Source organism: Pleurodeles waltl, chromosome 3_1 (assembly GCF_031143425.1).
Source record: "Pleurodeles waltl isolate 20211129_DDA chromosome 3_1, aPleWal1.hap1.20221129, whole genome shotgun sequence".
Taxonomy (NCBI): Eukaryota; Metazoa; Chordata; class Amphibia; order Caudata; family Salamandridae; genus Pleurodeles; species Pleurodeles waltl.
The window spans coordinates 904,584,268-904,602,206 of record NC_090440.1 but is presented as its reverse complement, the minus strand read 5'-3'; the positions used below and the strand labels follow the sequence as shown (position 1 = coordinate 904,602,206).

Here is a 17,939-nt window from a genome sequence, read left to right as displayed (position 1 = left end):
CAAAGCAATAGGTCTCGCATTTGCTCGAGTTAGAGCTATTGGTGTTGTAAATGCATACCTGGACTTTTCTTGTCACAAATTGGTCGACCCTGCCGCATAATTCCAGTGGCACTGCATATCACTAAAGCGGTTTCATTTACCTTCTTCCTCTACCTGCAGCCAAAAATGAAAATATTGCTTTTTATATATTATTGTTTTAGGTGCCCTCCAACCAAATGTGGCGACCCAGAGATGACCTAGCCAAAAAGAGCACGTAGAGTTGTGAGTTAAGGGCAAAAATGTTTTGTAAAATAAATGCCACGCAAAGCATTATGGGTCGAGTTTCCGAAGTGCAGCGAATATTGTAGTATCTTGGCTGTAATGCTTAGAACAACTAGAGGCCCTAGAGGGCACTACTAATAAAATAACATTTGTAAGAAACATTGGCATGTAACCATATAGTCAGCCCTTACAGAGCATAACCACACGAACAAAGAATGGCAGAACGTAATGCAGCGTGTAACCATATAGTTAGCCCCTAGAGGACGTGGTACAGTACACATTTTCAGGACTAGCATGCCTATTAGAATGACATTACAAGCAAGGCCCTTAAAACACAAACTACTCCCAGCTGTAAAACAAAAAAATTCTATCCATGAAAGAACTGAAAAAGACTCCGACTAGTGGGAGGGGTTTTTATTTCGGGGTTCCCCCCAACCCAGTGTGGGGACCCAGGGATGATCTAGACAGAAAGAGATGGTGGTCCCATTGTCCTAGGACCACCACACTATGAGTTATGGGCAAAGAATTGTTTTAAAAAGGAACGCCCGCAAGGTATTTTGTGACGAGTTTCCGAGTGCATTGAATATTGTAGCATCTTGATTGAAATGCTCAGAACAAAATGTAGGCCACTATAATAAAAATACCATTTGTAAGAAACATGGTCATGTAACCATATAGTCGGCCCCTAGAGGGCACAAGGACATGAAAAGTGAATGGTAGAAAGTAATGCAGTGTAACCATATAAGTAGCGCCTATAAAGCGTAGTGCCTTGCATATTTTCAGGCCTAGCAGAACTACTGCAATGACAGGACAAACATGGTTGTAAAACAAAAGTTCCAGCCATGAGAGAGCTTAAAAAGACACTGAATGGTGTGAGAGGTTACTATTTTGACCCAACCTCGTGTGGGGACCCAGATATGATCTAGACAGAAAGAGCATGTCATGATGAATGTTTTGATGGTGGGCCCATTGTCCTAGGACCTCCACATGTATGTTAAGGGCAAAGATGTTTTGTAAAAGGAATGCCCCGCAAAGCATTATAGGGCAAGTTTCTGAGTGCAACGAATATTGTAGTATCTTGACTGTAATACTCAGAACAGTATCTAGAGAACACCATTATAAAAATAGCATTTGTATGAAACATGGTCATGTAACCATATAGTCATCACCTAGAGGGCATAAGGACATAAAAAACTGAATGGCAGAAAGTAATGCAGGGTAACCATATTTAACTCCTAGACGGCATAGTGTCTTACACATTTTCAGGCCTAGCGGGCCTACTGCAATGCTATTACAAACAAGGCCATTAAAACACAAACTTACTCCCAGCTGAAAACAAAAGGTACAGCCATAAGAGAGCTGAAAAAAAGATTGAATGTTGGGAGAAGTTACTATTTTGTCCACCCAACCTAGTGTGGGGACCCAGACATGACCTAGACAGAGTGTGTTGTGCTGAACCATTTGGTGGTGGCCCCATTGTTGTAGAACCACCACGTGCTGAATTTTGGCTAAAAAATTTTTGAAAAAGAAATACTGTGCAAAGCATTATGAGGCGAGTTTCCTGAGTGCAGTGAATATTGTAGTATCGGCTCTCCTGCTGTGCAGGAGAGCTGTTTTGAGGATTTCTGCATTTTTTTCTGTTTTAAATGCTCCGGTTTGTATATTTTTCAACTGCTGAACTTGTTAAAGGTTACTCATGTAAAGTGCTCCGCTGATAGAGGTTGCGCTTTATGAAACTTCACGTAGTAATTTAAAGCGCTCCCCTGATCGAGTCTGCATTATATGAACTTTTTTTTTGTTTTATAAAAATTAAATAAAAGAACTCCCAAGGAGCATTCCCCCTCTCCCCCAGCAGCCTTTGTTCGCAGACACCACAAAGGAAGAGGAAGAGGAGGAAGAAGAAGAAAGAACATACAGCCATCCAACACGAATCAGTGAGCCAAAAGAAAAAAGTAATGCACCACACTAAGGTGCATGGCTAATCATGCAATAATCCATGTAACAGGGTCAGTCTCCAAGGCGGTAACAACGCAGCCTCAAGGAAAGACAAAAGCAAAGCACTTACCTACGAAATCAAAGTAATTTTGAAAGGCAGGCCAAGGAACGAATTAAAGTGATGCACGTGAGATGGTTGTGCTGCAAGCCCACAGATGTAGATTACAACATGCTGAGAGACAGCACTTGCCTAAACTCAACCTAAAAACGAAACATTTCAGTTTAATTTTTTCAGTGTTGGCAGTGCCTGCTGTGAAAAAATGTTGGCGCTGCCATTCGGGAAGGGGTCCTTTAAGGACCCCTTCCCGTTTGCAAATGGGGTACCACTAATTTGAAATCTGTTGTAACTGCAAACATTCTGTGAGCGTTCACTGTCATAAAACAATCATACATGGGCCTGTGTGTCGTTATTAGGAAGGGACGCCTTTGGAACTAGTTACACAAGCAACCGTGAGCCATTGTAAATGAATGCAATATTAGATTTAAGCAGAAGGTCTTTTGAAAATGTTGCAAAAGGATCTCTGCTAGCGAATTCTTTGGCAACAATATTGTCATGCAAAATAAACAGTATGCATACTACTGCATGCAGTGCCAAACAGAAATATAAACAGAACATAATGGTAAGGCATTCATCTTAATTAAAATGGCGTAGAGCCCTAGTTACCGTAAGCCACAAATACACACTTTAACACTTCATAATGTTGTTTCAGTTGCATTAGCTGCATAGTAGTAAACACATGTGAACGTAAGTACAAATGAAGTGCTCTGCACACTATTAACACAAATTTTGATCTAAACACACAAAAACTCACAAATGCACGTTTATGCAAAACTACTGGCTTGACACACAAAGCTCACAGAATGTCTCGCAGAAGAATTGATCACCTTCATTTAGGCATAATAACCAACATTCGATCAACTTGGCACTTCAAAAAGTAAATCAGATCGCTTTGCTGCCTCGTCTGCTATACGATGCGCTATTTACATACTACAACATAATGTTATATGAAATTGTGCAGTACAACTCTAAGGTCCAACGATTCTTCATCCATCACAGTGCTACGCGCTGCGCCCCATAACACAATACCCGCATCTCAGTGGTCCTCTCGTACAACATGGAAACACTTCCCACACCAGATCAAAACAAAGACCACACATCCTGCATTGTAGTATACTACCCAAGGAGGCAAGCGTTTCAGCGCCCCACAAGGAGTAGGTAATAAACGATATACAAATGTTGCAATACAATAACCATATCTGGGCGTGGAGGCTGGCGGGTGGCTTGGCAGGTATGTTTTTCCTTTCATTTACTGCACACAGAAACAAGACAAATATGTTTTGCAGCAGGCCAAATTGCACACACAAGCAAACTTTCATGGCCCAGGGTCCCAACACCTTAGACACTTAGAAAAACAGTTCAACACGCCGTTGTCAAATTCGCGTGCCAAAAAGGATAGCCTGTTTAAATTGCCTCCGAGTGAGTACTGCATTTCAATTCACGCATGAAGGGCATATATCAATGTACTGGGAGATTGTTTCTTTATTGTGTTTAATGGTCTATAGTGTTTCTATTACTCGTGACTAAAGCCGGAGTCCCAGTTCTAAGCCGTAAGCCTCTGCCAAGTGTTGGTAGAATGAAACAAGATTCAGTCAAATCTTTTGCAACGCCACTATTTTATGTAGTACCTTTTAGCCCCGATCCCCGGTGGTCGTCAATACCTATTCTGCTTGTTTTTTTTATTATTTTAAATGTACCCTAAGGTTTTAGCTCTTACACTTACCACCAGGTACAGCTACGCCGAGATCTGCTTGCAATTCAAATTCAAACTGCCGCAGATTCCGCCCGACGGTCTGACGTCGCATGCGTCACGTGCTCTCCTGTGCCAATAAGCGGCAGCAACGAGCTTCCATCCTGACCAATCAAAGCAGGGGTTAAAAAAAGAAGACAGGACTCTGTGGAAAACTATGTGCTGTGAGTTTGATTGCTAGGCGGTGGTCGTGGTATGCGCGCGCGCACCAAACAACATACTAAAGGAATAAATGTTTTTTTTTTAAATAGGGCGCCTCATGAGGCACGTTGAAATTATAAATATGGTACAATATGTTTAAGATTTTGTCGGAAGCATACAGGTTGTTCCTGGTAATAGGAAAATAATTACACGAAAATCAGAACTCGTAAATGCCAACCAAAACGCTCTTAAGATTTTTAGAGGGCAGGTGGCGAACGTTAACTTCTGCCGTATGCAGTAACAATCAAGGAACTCTCTGCAGGCTATAACCATTATTTATTTTTGATTTTATTTAATAACAACCAATGCAAACAATCTTATTGTAAGCCTCGACAGGGCATTATTACCGAACAAAGTCGTTTGAAAAAAGTTACAATTTACAATACCATTTTCACATTGTGTTAAATGCTACGTTTTGTAATGGGACACGGTACCATTTGATCATGGCCGGCAAGTTTCCAACATGCAGTCGGGCTGGGTTACTGATTCTTGAGGATCGTTTCTACTAGTAATACGTTTTATCGTATTATACCTTTTACGACGGCCATCTTTGAACGGACTGTGAATTATCATCCTGATTGAAAGAAAGGCTCTATAGCGACTTGCTTCCCTACCTACTATGGCCGCACGGTAAGACGTGCCCCGCCTATGTTTCCATGGTTTCACCTTTATGGCGTCTAGTTACCATAGTGACTGTCTACGGCGCCTAGGGTCTCCGTGGCAGCAGTATTTTTGCGAGCGAGAGAGAGAGAGAGTTAGGTTCTTCGACTCCCTGTGAGAGTTGCCAAAATGATCCCGCCGGCAGACTCCCTTCTACGATATGACAACCCGGTGCTGGTGAGCAGAAACACGGAGAGGAAATCCCCCAAGGTGAGAATGTATCCCAGCTACTTCTGGCACCTCTTGTAGGACTCCGTACGAGCCTCCCTAACTCCAGGCATTTCTAGTTATAGCAAAACTACACCATAGACGTTGAACAGAGTTCTTATCCCATTTCTTTTTAAATACAAAATTCGCGACTCTTATGTTCGGTGACAAAATTAAGTGACGAGCCATAGCAAAATATCTCATTACCCTCACGCAGAAAGATGATTGTAAATGGTAAAAACAATATATTAACATACACACAACCGGATAGGTGGTTTTCTTCAGTTTTAAACAATGAACCAGGACATACATTCCCACACTTTTTAGAAACAAAATGTGCTTTTTTTTGCATCTTTTGTAAAAAATTCTATCGACAACTTTTCAAACATTATTTTTGTCTTCCAGATGTTACAATTGGCCCTCATTACATTTAAATATGAGTATAACTGTATTAATGTCTTAGTTACTTAACCGTAAAACCATAAATGTAAAAGGAGGTACAAAGATCACAATTGTCAATTGCCGTAAAAAAAGACTCTTGGGTCTCATACTGTCATCTTATGCAAAACACAATCATATTAAAAGAGACTAGCACAACCCTCTCAAAGTTTTGTTGCAATCAAAAATTACTCGTAACAGTAAGGTCAATGGGGCCACCGATTTAATCAATGGGTTATTAGGAAGTGTGAAAGACAGTGCAAAGTACCGCAATAGCAGTTCGTCATCGGCAAGAGCACCTCTTTCATAAATAGGTTAATGAAGGGAGAAAAAGACCTAAAGTCCATAGTGTTAGGAGAATAGTTCATTCAGCAAGGGAATAGTTAATTAGTTGCTGCAAAAGAAATTCTATGTCAGGACCGGAGGATACGATTATGCTTCTCTTTCCATGCTTTATTGTATTCAGCATACAATAAAAAGAAAGATTACTAAAACAGTACATATCCCATACACCCGTTGGCATCACATGACCAACCATAGAGACGGCCTCTATATAAGCTAACAACTGCATAACACTTCCTCTTTCTTTGCTGCACCCGCAGCCAGTTAAATGGCATTATCTCATTGCTATTTACTGTGTTGTAACTAGCCTGCTTCGCGAACGGCTTCACTGTCGCGCCACCGCTGTGTGTTTACACATTGTTTTCTCTATGTATTCTGCACTCCAGAGCGCAAAACATTTGGTGGAGCATGAGCGGACTTTATAATCCCACATCAGGACGAAGAGCATGCACATGATCTTGCATTTGCTTTTGATCGCTGCACACATCATTTGATCGCTGCAGCAATTGGAATCGGATACAGAGTTTGCCCCGAGGCTCTATCTAATTTTAAAGGGCCAGGGGGGAGAACAATATTGAATACTAAAAAGATTTACCTAATTGTGCTCAAGGGTGCTCTTAATGCTCCCTCACGCCCTGTTGTTTTTTGCTTTACACAGGTTTGTAATAATTGCATAGGCTCTGCCTAAACTGCTACAGGCGGCTCCCACTACACTCTATACCACTAGATTTACGCCTGCTGGGGTTGTGTAATCCCCCTGATTGTAGCTCTCGGCTACCTTATTGAATCACAGTCTCTCTGGGACTATTGTTTTGTGAAGCATGGCTCAATCATATGCCTATGAGGATGACGAATATTTTGGTGACAACACTCCTTCATTAAAAGAGAGCCTAGTGGGGCACTGGACAATAGTGTTCAGTTATCAGTAAACAAAGCCTTGGCAAAAGCATTGGGGCCTCTTAACTACCATTTTGAGAGCTTCGCTTGCAAAAAAGGCTGGTTACTCCCTCTCGTGCCAAATGATGAGCCTCAAACTGATCAATCTAACCCTTCCAAGGGTAAATCCAAAGCTAAGAAATGGCCCCATTTGGAGGTCTTTGAACACTTGACAGCGACAGTCCAAAGTGACCATGATATAGTACTTTGCAATCCCAGGATTGGCAGGTTGCAGGGACTCCTTCTGATAAATCAGACTCTGCTTCTCCCGGCTCCAACTCAGACTCCGATAAGGGAGATCGTTCAGGCCTGAGTAAACAAAGGCGAGCAGACAGATCCCAGGAACAATCGACTAAGACACCCAATGTCCTAAATTTTAATCCTGAAGAGATCATGCACCCTCAATGCTCCAATTGGACGCCTCTTCCTGAGGTGGTGGAATATATCCAGGAGCATATCAGGTAGGTTTTGATAAAGAAGTGAGGGCCAGACTACACGCAGTGTCCCAGACCTGACCCAGGTGGGAAAGTCGCAGATACTCCAGAAGGTGACCATACAATGGTCACTTTTATGAAAAAGTGGTCGAAGGACCCAAAGAAGAGACTGGATCGAGCCTGGTGATCCTGTCAGGATAAACTGTTTGATCTATCAGGCCCGCTGGCAAAGAGCTTAGAGTTGGCATTTATGGCAAAAGAGACCAATGCTCCCATTGACCTAGACATTTTAGTTGGATGGGCACAAAGAGCAATTTGCCAATTGGGTAATGCCAATGTGGTGATTTCTGCAGAACGGCAACATTCCTTTTTGATGAGAATACAGTAGATCCTCAATTAAACGATCTCTCTTCTACTGAGGCAGGCCCTGTTGTGCAGGGACTCCTTTTTGGAGATCCTTTTACCAAAGACTTATCCAAGTTTGCGTCCACTTTCAATTCTATAGACAAAGCACAATTGTCCCTCAAGAAGGTATTTTGCAACACTCTTTTTCGACGGGCTGAAAGAATGTGAGGCCGATCATCAGGCTGCTTCTGTTATCATGGCCTCCAGCATGATCAGGCCATGGACAATGTTACAACAGGGGACAGTCTATCAATGGTACCTTCTACCCCACCCGCTATTGGGGCAGATGCCAATTTTTCCATAAGAACTATGGCAGAGGTCAGCAAGAAAACTCTCATGATTCCTTATCTTCGGGTGAGAATTATTCCTTATTTGGAAGTAGCTTTCGGGGACAGAATACGTTTGTTTCTTCCCAATCGGCAGGACGTAACCAAAGACCCTTGGGTCCCAGAGACGGCGCAGGGCTACAAACTCAAATTCTATCTTTCCCCTTATCAGGTAACTCCCCCCTTTCAACTCCATTTTTCCCTACGAGATCAAGAGGTGATTTCCCTCGAAATTCAATCTCTTCTATCCAAAGGGGCAGTTTGCCGTTCTTTGCCTCATCCCATTTTCAGTTCCATTTTCTTGGTGGACATGAAGGAGGAGGATCCTGCCTCGATTGAAATCTAAGCAAATTCAATGCCTTGGTTATTTACAGGGATTTCATGATGGAGGGTATCCATCTTCTAAGAGATATTCTTCAAGAGGGAGGCTTGATGGTCCGATTGGATCTGAAAGATGCATATCTAACTATTCCGATTTTTCCTCCTCACCGGCGTTTCCTCCAGTTCCTTTGGTTCAATGAATGTTTCGAGTTTCAGGTTCTCCCTTTCAGACTTTTGTCGGCCCCATGGTGTTTCACCAAACTGATGAGGCCAGGGGTGAAGTCTCTTCGCGCTCGGAGTTGAGGTTGATTGTTTACCTTGACAAGTTGATTCTCCTGCGCAAAACCCAGTGATATTGATCATGCATTTTTCTTGGACAATTCAGTCACTGCAAGACTTGGGGTTTCTGATGAACCAGACCAAATCATGCATTCTTCCTTCGCAACAGATGGAATTCCTGGGCTTCCAGATACACCTGGTGAGGTCTCAGTTGATCCGGCCTGCACAGGACGTGCGCAGCATAAAGAAGGCTTTACGTCTCCTGCTGGACAAACAATCTGTTTCTCAGAGGAATTTAGCACAGATAGTGGGGCTTCTGGCGTTGTCTGTCCAAGCTTTATTCCCGAGTCCTGTCCACAACAGGGCTCTTCAGAGGCTCAAGATTTCTCATCTCCAGAAGGGGTTGTCTTACTCAGAGAAAATTCCCTTGTCAAAGGATGCCAGGACATAGATGACTTGGTGGCTCAAGCACCTGGATGCCTGGAATGGCAGGGTGATTTTTGGAAGCTCTCCAGATGTCATCCTGGAGTCTTATGCCAGCCGATGGGGCTGGGGAGCCCGCTGCGGGTCCCTGACACAGGGGGTCATTGGTCGGAGAAAGAAATCCATCTCCACATAAATTGTCTGGAGCTGCTGGTGGGCTCATTTGCTATCAGGAGCCTTTCACCTCTTCGAACAGATTGTTGCATTCTACTGCAGATAGACAACATCTCGGCAGTCAGATATGTCCACAAACTGGGTGGTACGCAATCACGCCTACTGGTAGAGATTGCCAAGGACTTTCGGCATTTTTGTCTTCAGCAGAGGATATTGATGATTGCTGAGTATCTTCTGGAAGCGAACAATTCAGCGGCAGACTGGAATTCCAGATTCCTTTGGGATGACAGCATTTGGAAACTGCATCCGAGAGTTTTTCACTGGATCAATCAGCGATGGGGCCCATATTTAATGGACTTCTTCGCCTCTCACCTGAATCATCAGTTACCCAAGTATTTCAGTTGGAGACTAGATCCGGAGGCGACAGCCATGGATGCATTTCTGCAGGATTGGTCCAACCAGTTGGGTTTTGTGTTGCAGTCTTTCAGTCTGATTCAGCGAGTTCTGGTGAAAGTTCGTCAGCAACAAGCAGAGATAATCCTGGTGACTCCTCTCTAGAGAGCACAATCCTGGTTTCCTGTAGCTCTGGAACTCTCTTGGGATGTCCCATGCCTGATACCGATTCAGAGAAACTTGTTGTTAGACCCGTTGGGAAACCCGCATCCGTTGATCTCAATGGGCAGGTTACACCTATTAGTATGGAGAATTTCAAGAAGCGTTGGCACATGCCAGGCATTTCTTCACACGCTTCCTTCTACATTAATCAGGCATGGGCATCTGGCACCCATAAACGATATACCTCTGCTTGGAGAAGGTGCATTGGTGTTCAGAACGAGATTCCGATCCCTTTAAAGCCGATGTCAATTTGGTGCTTAACTTTCTGGTGTCATTGGAGGCCTCCTGTCTTGCCTAGAGATCTATTAAAACTATCGTTCAGCTATTTCAGCTGGTCACCTACCTGTTTTCGGCAGACCAGTTGGGGAACATCTGGTGGTGTGTAAACCCTTCAGGGGCATTAATTTCTCTAATCATCCTAAACCCCATTACTCGGCCCTTTGGGATGTTAATGTGGTTTTATCATTTCTGCAAAAGTGGCCAGAGAATAGATACCTTTCTCGTAAACAATTATCTGCCAAACTGACCTTACTTTTGTGCCTTATGCCCTGTAAAAGAGTGGCAGATGTCGGAGCACTTGATTTGGCTGGGAGAATTTTTCATCTAGAAGGGGTTTCCTTTTCTATTTCTAGACGAAAGAAAACAAATATTAGAACTGTGTCCTACCCAGCATTTCCCCATAATTCTAAGTTGTGTGTGGTCCAATGCTTAAAAGCTTATGATGCAGCCACAAGTGAATTCAGGAGGGATCCTGGAGGTCGGGTGCTTATTGCTCTTTAAAAACCTTTTAATCCAGTGGCTGCCACCACCATGGCTAAATGGATTCAATGGCTGCTCTCTGAAGCAGAAATTGACACCTCCATTTTTGGAGTGCCTTAAGTCAGAGGAGCCATGGCTTCTAAATCCTTTACTTTGAGGGTCAGATTGGAGAATATTATGAAAACGGCTGACTGGTCAACAGTGTTGACGTTCAGGGCTTTTTATTCTGTTAATTTGGTGGTGGTGAATCAGCTTTAAACAACCATAATCGGAGCCCCCAGTCCTGACATAGAACGAAAAAATTTCTAGGTTACGCAACAAGAATTTTCAATTCTATGAAGGACACAGAGGCGAAGATTATCCCACCCTATGACGCATGGCATTTCTTCGTACAAGTTAAGTACTGGACATTCTTGTATTACATGACGTATCGTTATCCCATCCTGTTATGACATGTATTGTCGATGAACATTTTGTATATGGACTGTTCATATCATAGTGGATATTATGGGTTCTCTATGTGTCTGATTTTTTCCAGGTTATGATCAGAAAAATAACTCAAGATTTCAGAGTTTGATGGATCACTCTTCTCAGCAATATTTTGGCTTCGATCTGTGTGGACCTCCGGTTTGGATGGAACTGATAGTCAAGATCTCTTTGGATGGATGGCATCAAGTTTTCCCTTGGTGCATTTAGAACTCATTGAGAAACCTTTTATAGACTCTTTTGATCTAAGTTATTCATGTTCAAAACATGTTGAATTTATTGAGAGTTTTTCCATGTTAACTGTCTCTTTTAATGCAAAGAAAGAGGAAGTGTTATGCAGTCGATAGCTTATATAGAGGCCGTCTCTGTGGTTGGTCATGTGATGTTAAGGGGTGTAGGGGATATGTACTGTTTTAGTAAACTTACTTTTTATTGGCTGCTGGATAAAATAAAGCATGGAAAGAGAAGCATAATCCTTGCCTCAGTGTCCTTAATAGAATTGAAAATTCTTGTTGCGTAAGCTAGAAAAGTTTTAATTGTCCTTCAGAGGCCTGATAAAATCTCTACTAGTACGGTCTTTCAGAAGGGGCAGCAGTATTCAGTAGTTTTTTTGGCAAGCTATATTTATTCCCTGAATACCGTGGCTAGGATGAGGTACTCTATTTTGAGGTAAGCCATTACATCGGGTCTGCAGGTGCGTATAACAAGCAGCTGAAACCGGGGTTTTAATAAGTAAGACACGCCTTTCCCATAACAAAACTGGGCAAATACAGATAAAAGTACAACATTGATTCACTATAGGAGCAGCTGAGCCTTCAGAGTGTGTTACCGCATTTTCTTTTCCCAATTCGGTATGCAGCCCAAAGTTGGCAGGCCACCCAGCCTGTATTTAATGAGTTTCATTTGACCTGTTTAGACATACAAACACTTGGTTGTGGTCCTGCTATTTCATAGTTGTTTAGAATCATTCAAGCATGCACATGATTTGCTAACTCTTGTTTGTCTTCAAGATGCAATTTCTGCCGCATATCTTTGGATATTAAACTTATAAAGGCTGTGAAGGTGATGAGAGCAAGCTACAGTACTGCTGCCTGTAAGTTCTGTAGTGATTGGTCCAGATCAGATGTCTCAAACCAGTCCATCTGAGCTTAAACAAACACAGGGTCACACTTTTAAAGTTAAGGGAAAGCTGTGTTTATTTTACATTAATATCACCCGGCTGCAGATAGCAGGGCCTGATAAGGATTCAGATTTTATGACCCAGGTCACAGAGATGAAGAATTGAAGCACTAAGGTATCTAACTGTTAAATAAAAGTCCTTGTCAACTCACTATTGGAAGTGAGAACAAAATGATGTTTCCTAATGCTTTTAAATCAGAGAAAATGAAAATGAAAAGTTACCTTCTAATTAAGTTAACTTTTCATTTTCTCAAATTATTTATCAAAGTGTTGCATTTCCAAACAGCAGGCCTCTTGCTCCGAGTGGCACCGTGGAATATTTATAACTGAAAAATACAATCATTTTTTAAATGGGAGAAATTTAAAGTGTAGAAAACTGTACCACATTATGAACATTATTCCACTTTAAATTCCTCCCATTTTAAAACATGTTTGTATGTTGGTGTTATACTTGTAACGGTGCCCCATATGTCGAAGGATGTGCCCCATATGTCGAATAATGTTCCCTGTGTCACAAGTACATACGACTCCGACTCTCAGTTATCCAAACATGTATATCCTGTTCATAGGCGCACATGTTCATACATTCCCAAAGAACACGCTCTCATGTGGCAGCTCTGTCATAGTGCCCCTACTCAAAGTATTTTCTTCAAACCATAGCATCTGGCTGTATGAACATTAGGCTTAAAGTCAAGGAAATTTGCAGAGGGTGAATTGTAATAATGTATGAGTTGTTTAGCCTTCAGTATCTCACAATGATTTTCACTGATCAGAAGTAGCTCTCACTACAGAAAAGGTTGGAGACCTCTGGTCCAGATAAACACAGGCTGCTGAGATGCTGCCTGCATTTGCGGTTTCAAGCCACAATTGGCTTTTCAGTGTGTCTTTCCTTGTGGATCATAGCTTAAAACAGGTTTTCAGAAAGACCCCTTGTCTTTCCAGTGTTTAGTTTGATAGGCCAAACTCTAGGCAAATTTGTGCCGGGGAACCATGCTTTGGAAGGTCGATGACTCTCCTGTAGGTGCTAACTAGAAGTTTGTTTAGTAAAATGTAAACTCTCCAAACATAGCGTCCGATCCATATGCTAGGGTAGGGAGTAGTTTAGAACTTCTATCTCTCATTAGGGGTTTGAGGGAGGCGCCCAGGAATTTTTTTGAGAGTTTCAGGAACGCATGACGTAGAGTAACTGCTTTTGATTTCATGGGTTTCTTGTGCAGCATAAAGGTTCTGCAGTTGTCCACAATCTCTCCCTATATTTAACTTCAGTTTTAATTCGAAGACCATTTAGATGCCACTGACCTCGCTTCTTTATTTTTCTGCCATTCTTATTATTCTGGGTTTCTCTAGGTTGAAGGTAAGCCCATTGTGTTTAGTGTAATCATTCTATTTATTCAAAAGCTGTTGGAGCTCTAACATGGCTTTTGACCTTAGGAGGGAATCATCAGCATAGAGCAGGCAGATGATTGGGTTGCTTCAGAACCTGGGGCATGTGCATTCACTTCCCCTAAATCAGTCTAGTGAGCAGCCAGGAAGATGTTAAAAAGTAATGGAGCTAAAAGGCAGCCTTGTTTCAAACCTACCCATGTTTTTATTTTATGGGTTACTTTGGGCGCCTCAAAAATAACCCAGCACGGGTGAGTGTGCATCAAAAAGGGCTTATGATGCATCGATTTCACTCATGAGCTAGACCTTGCGTGGTTTCTCCTTTAGTCGGGTCGGCGTGCGTCGTTTCTTCTCTCCATAGGAGAGCGATGCATTGATCCGGTCAGCACTCTCGGGTCCAGGCAGGCCTTGTGCCATTTTTACATGCCCAGAGGTTTTACATTTTACATGCCCAGAGGTGTTTGCATCGGAAATCCAGCCGTACGATGATCCGAAAACCACACAGCGTGGGTTGCGATCTCACCAGCCTCTGTCAGCGATGCTGTGCGTTGTTTCTCCAGTCCCGAGCGTCGATCATTGGGTTGCATTGCAGGAGAGCGGCGAGTCTCAGCTGCGAAGTCGGCGGCGCGTTGATTTTTCAGCCACAGGTCGGAGTTGCGTCCATCTTTTCCCCGCACGGCGTACTGTGCTTGGATTTCTCACTCACTTGGGCTGCCAGCTTCTCCTTTCAGGGTCCCAGGAACTGGATGGGCACCACTTGGCAGAGTAGGAGTCTCTCCAAAGACTCCAGGTGCTGACAGAGAGAAGTCTTTGCTGTCCTTGAGACTTCAAACAATAGGAGGCAAGCTCTAAATCAAGCCTTTGGAGATCTTCACAAGAAGGAAGGCAACACAAAGTCCAGTCTTTGTCCTCTTACTCTGGCAGAAGCAGCAACTGCATGATAGCTCCACAAAGCATAGTCACAGGCAGGGCAGCTCTTCTTCCTCAGCTCTTCTCCAGGCAGAGGTTCCTCTTGGTTTCCAGAAGTGTTCTAAAGTCTGTGGTTTGGGTGCCGTTCTTATACCCATTTTGCCCTTTGAAGTAAGCTTACTTCAAAGGAAAGTCTTTCTTGATTGTGCAATCCTGCCTTGCCCAGGCCAGGCCCCAGACACACAACAGGGGCTTGGAGAGTGCATTGTGTAAGGGCAGGTACAGCCCTTTCAGGTGTGAATGACCACTCCTCCCTCCATCCAAGCACAGATGGCTCATCAGTAAATGCAGACTACACCCCAGCTCCCTTTGTGTCACTGTCTAGTGAGAGATGCAACCAGCCCACTGTCAAACTGACCCAGACAGGGAATCCACAAACAGGCAGAGTCACAGAAGGGTTTAAGCAAGAAAATGCTTACTTTCTAAAAATGGCATTTTCAAACACACAATCTTAAAATCAACTTTACTAAAATATGTATTTTTAAATTGTGAGCTCAGAGACCCCAAACTCCACGTTTATCCGCTCCCAAAGGGAATTTACACTTTAATCATATTTAAAGGTATCTCCCATGTTAACCTAAGAGAGGGACAGGCCTTGCAACAGTGAAAAACTAATTTAACAGTATTTCACTGTCAGGACATATAAGACACATTACTATGGGGGTCATTACAACCCTGGCGGCGGCGGCAACAGGCTGGCCAGGGATGTGGAATTCCTATTGCCCAACGCCCGGGACATCTTGTTTGGGGTCAAGGGCAACAAGTTTTTATGTTTACTTTGTCCTTGGGACAAGTAGGCCCAACCCTCTGCAGCACAAACCCTTTGGCTGCCAGTTTACAGAGAGTGGAACTCTCTGCAGTTGAGGTAATGTGTTTCCAAAAGATAATGCTGTTCGAACTTGTATTTATGGTTCATTATTTGAAAGCCTTCATTATTAGGGTGAGTGCTGTAAATAAATGTTTTAAGGTCACACTTCACTACTGACGTTGGTTCCAGTACAAAAAAAAAAATACGTGTATACACATGTTTGAAAAGTTTAGGCTACGAGGCTAAGTATAATGCTCCCAGAATGCTCTCTGATTAGATGCAAATGAAGTGTCATTTAGTAAAATGTGTTGATGCATGCTAGTATTTCCCAAAAATATTTCTAATGGAAAATCAGTGTAACCATTTTCAACATGAATATGGAAAGCATGAAAATAAACAAACACTAACAAAGCCAACTGGTCTGATATATTTTTATAAGTCTTTTAGTTTCATCAATGCGTGTTTTGTTTTGACATGGCTTTTGTAACACTTTATTGTTGTGGGAGCTACCAGGCCCTCAACATTGTAACTAACACTGGCAAAAACCTGCCCTGAGTGAGTCTGGAGAGGGGGCTCCTCCATGTTCTTTGCAAAGGGGCACCCTCCAGTTTTGTTACGTCACTGATTGCCACTGTAGTTCCTGACTCTGAACAAAACTACTTTGTGTGCCAATATACTCCTTGTGGAAGAGCAGAATGCAATCACTCACAGTAAAGCCAGCCGAAAGAGAGAGAAATAGAAGTTTAATAAAAACAAAATGTCTTTGTTAACACCAGACCTAATTAGGGACCAAGACCCACATGTAGGTAGCTTTTTTTCGCTGTTTGCGACGTGCAAAAAGCACATTGCGATGCACAAACCCAGTTTTGCGATTCAGTAACCTGGTTACCGAATCGCAAAACAGGTTTGCGACTCGCAATTAGGAAGGGGTGTTCCCTTCCTAATTGCGACTCGCAGTGCAATGTAGGATTGTTTTGTGACAGCCAACGCGGGCGCAAACCAATCGCAGTTTGCACCCATTTCAAATGGGTGCAAACACTTTCGCAAAAGGGAAGGGGTCCCCATGGGACCCCCTCCCCATTGTGAATGTCACTGTAAACATTTTTTCAGAGCAGGCAGTGGTCCTCGGGACCACAGCCTGCTCTGAAAAAATGAAACGAAAACGTTTCATTTTTCGTTTTTGTAATGCATCTCGCTTTCCTTTAAGGAAGCAGTCACAGACATGGTGGTCTGCTGTCTCCAGCAGGCCACCATCCCTGTGAGGGCCGCTATTCTCAAGGGGGTCGCAAATTGCGACCCACCTCGTGATTATTCACTAGGTGGACATTTGCGAAGCCCTTGCGAATCACAGATGGTGTCGGGGACACCATCCTACATTCGGATTTGCGACTCGCAAATGGCGAGTTGCTCTGACTCACAATTTTTTCGGGTTGCAAATCTGAACCTACCTTCATGTGGCCCCAAATTCTTAAAGAAAGTCACAAAAGTGCACCCATGGTATATGTCGTACTCCTATAAAATATTTGTGAACAGTATTTTAACATGGGTAAATATGCATGTGTAGATTTGCTCATGTGAAAATCTATTGAGCATTTGCAAGTTCATTTTCCCTCCGGCCACTTTCTTCCCAACCCTGGAAGAAGTTCTAATTCTGCCATTGTCAGGAGTAAATGTCCAACCTTTCTTATTATGGGAAAGTATTAGAGAGAAGCTGGTGAAAATCTTTAAAACATGCAGGTTAGTAGGTTTGCAGACTCAAAGGCATTCCAGCCCTGGAACTATTGCTTACTGCTTCCTCCAGCCCCAGTATGCAGATCTGCAGAAAGGAGGCAAAATAAGGAAATTGCTACAGTAGGGATTGAAACTGCAAGTATTCAAACCCTACTATGGTAGTAGCCCTGGCATAATCAGAGAGGCTATTATCAGAGCTCTTACATAATGAGATTGCTGACATAATTTGTCGCCACACTACGTGGCACCAAAGGGACAAGTAGATCTTTTTACAGGACAAGTAGATTTGAGAAGCAACGTGTCCCCTGGACAAGTAGATATTTTAATAAATTCCACACCCCTGCTGGCGGTCTTTTTTTTAGTATTATGACCATGGCGGTTACCGCCATGGTCATCTGCCGCTTCCCCGTTCCGCCCGCCAGGGCGGAGACGACCGCTGGGCTGGAGACCTGGGTCTCCAGCCCGGTGGCCGTGACAATACCGCCGCCGGTATTGTGACCCGGCTTACCGCCGTGGATTTCCAGCGGTAGGAACCCCTTCCCTGGCACTGATAGGGGTCTGCCCCACCCGACTCCCTCCCCTACACCCCTGCCACCCCCCAAAGGTGGCAGGGCCCCCCTCCCCACCCCAACCCCCGACATTACCTTACACATACACACCGGACACGCACGCATGCACCACCAACACACATACACGCACACACACCGACATACATGCCAACATCCACACTCACACTCAGACACGTACACCCACATTCACACACACATCCATACAGACATACATACATACAGACACGCAC

General features: G+C 43.3%; 2 protein-coding genes across 7 annotated transcripts in view; one reads left to right on the top strand and one right to left on the bottom strand.

Moving 5' to 3' along the window:
* The window catches only part of CDCA8 (cell division cycle associated 8), an 89,098-nt gene extending 84,935 nt beyond the window's left edge, over positions 1-4,163 (bottom strand). For 2 of the 6 annotated variants that reach the window (XM_069223883.1, XM_069223884.1), the window contains exon 1: positions 4,038-4,163. In XM_069223883.1, coding sequence (XP_069079984.1) covers positions 4,038-4,119 — 82 coding nt within the window. In that variant the 5' untranslated portion in view covers positions 4,120-4,163. Of the gene's footprint in view, positions 1-58; positions 154-2,326; positions 2,458-3,942; positions 3,964-4,037 lie in introns of those variants that run through there. The other 4 variants (XM_069223886.1, XM_069223885.1, XM_069223887.1 and 1 more) reach the window with 4 other exon arrangements.
* A 781-nt stretch (positions 4,164-4,944) lies between these two features.
* Positions 4,945-17,939, top strand: part of DNALI1 (dynein axonemal light intermediate chain 1) — a 157,802-nt gene continuing 144,807 nt past the window's right edge. Inside the window, exon 1 of the mRNA XM_069223889.1 lies at positions 4,945-5,135. Coding sequence (XP_069079990.1) covers positions 5,055-5,135 — 81 coding nt within the window. The 5' untranslated portion in view covers positions 4,945-5,054. The remainder of the gene's footprint in view (positions 5,136-17,939) is intronic.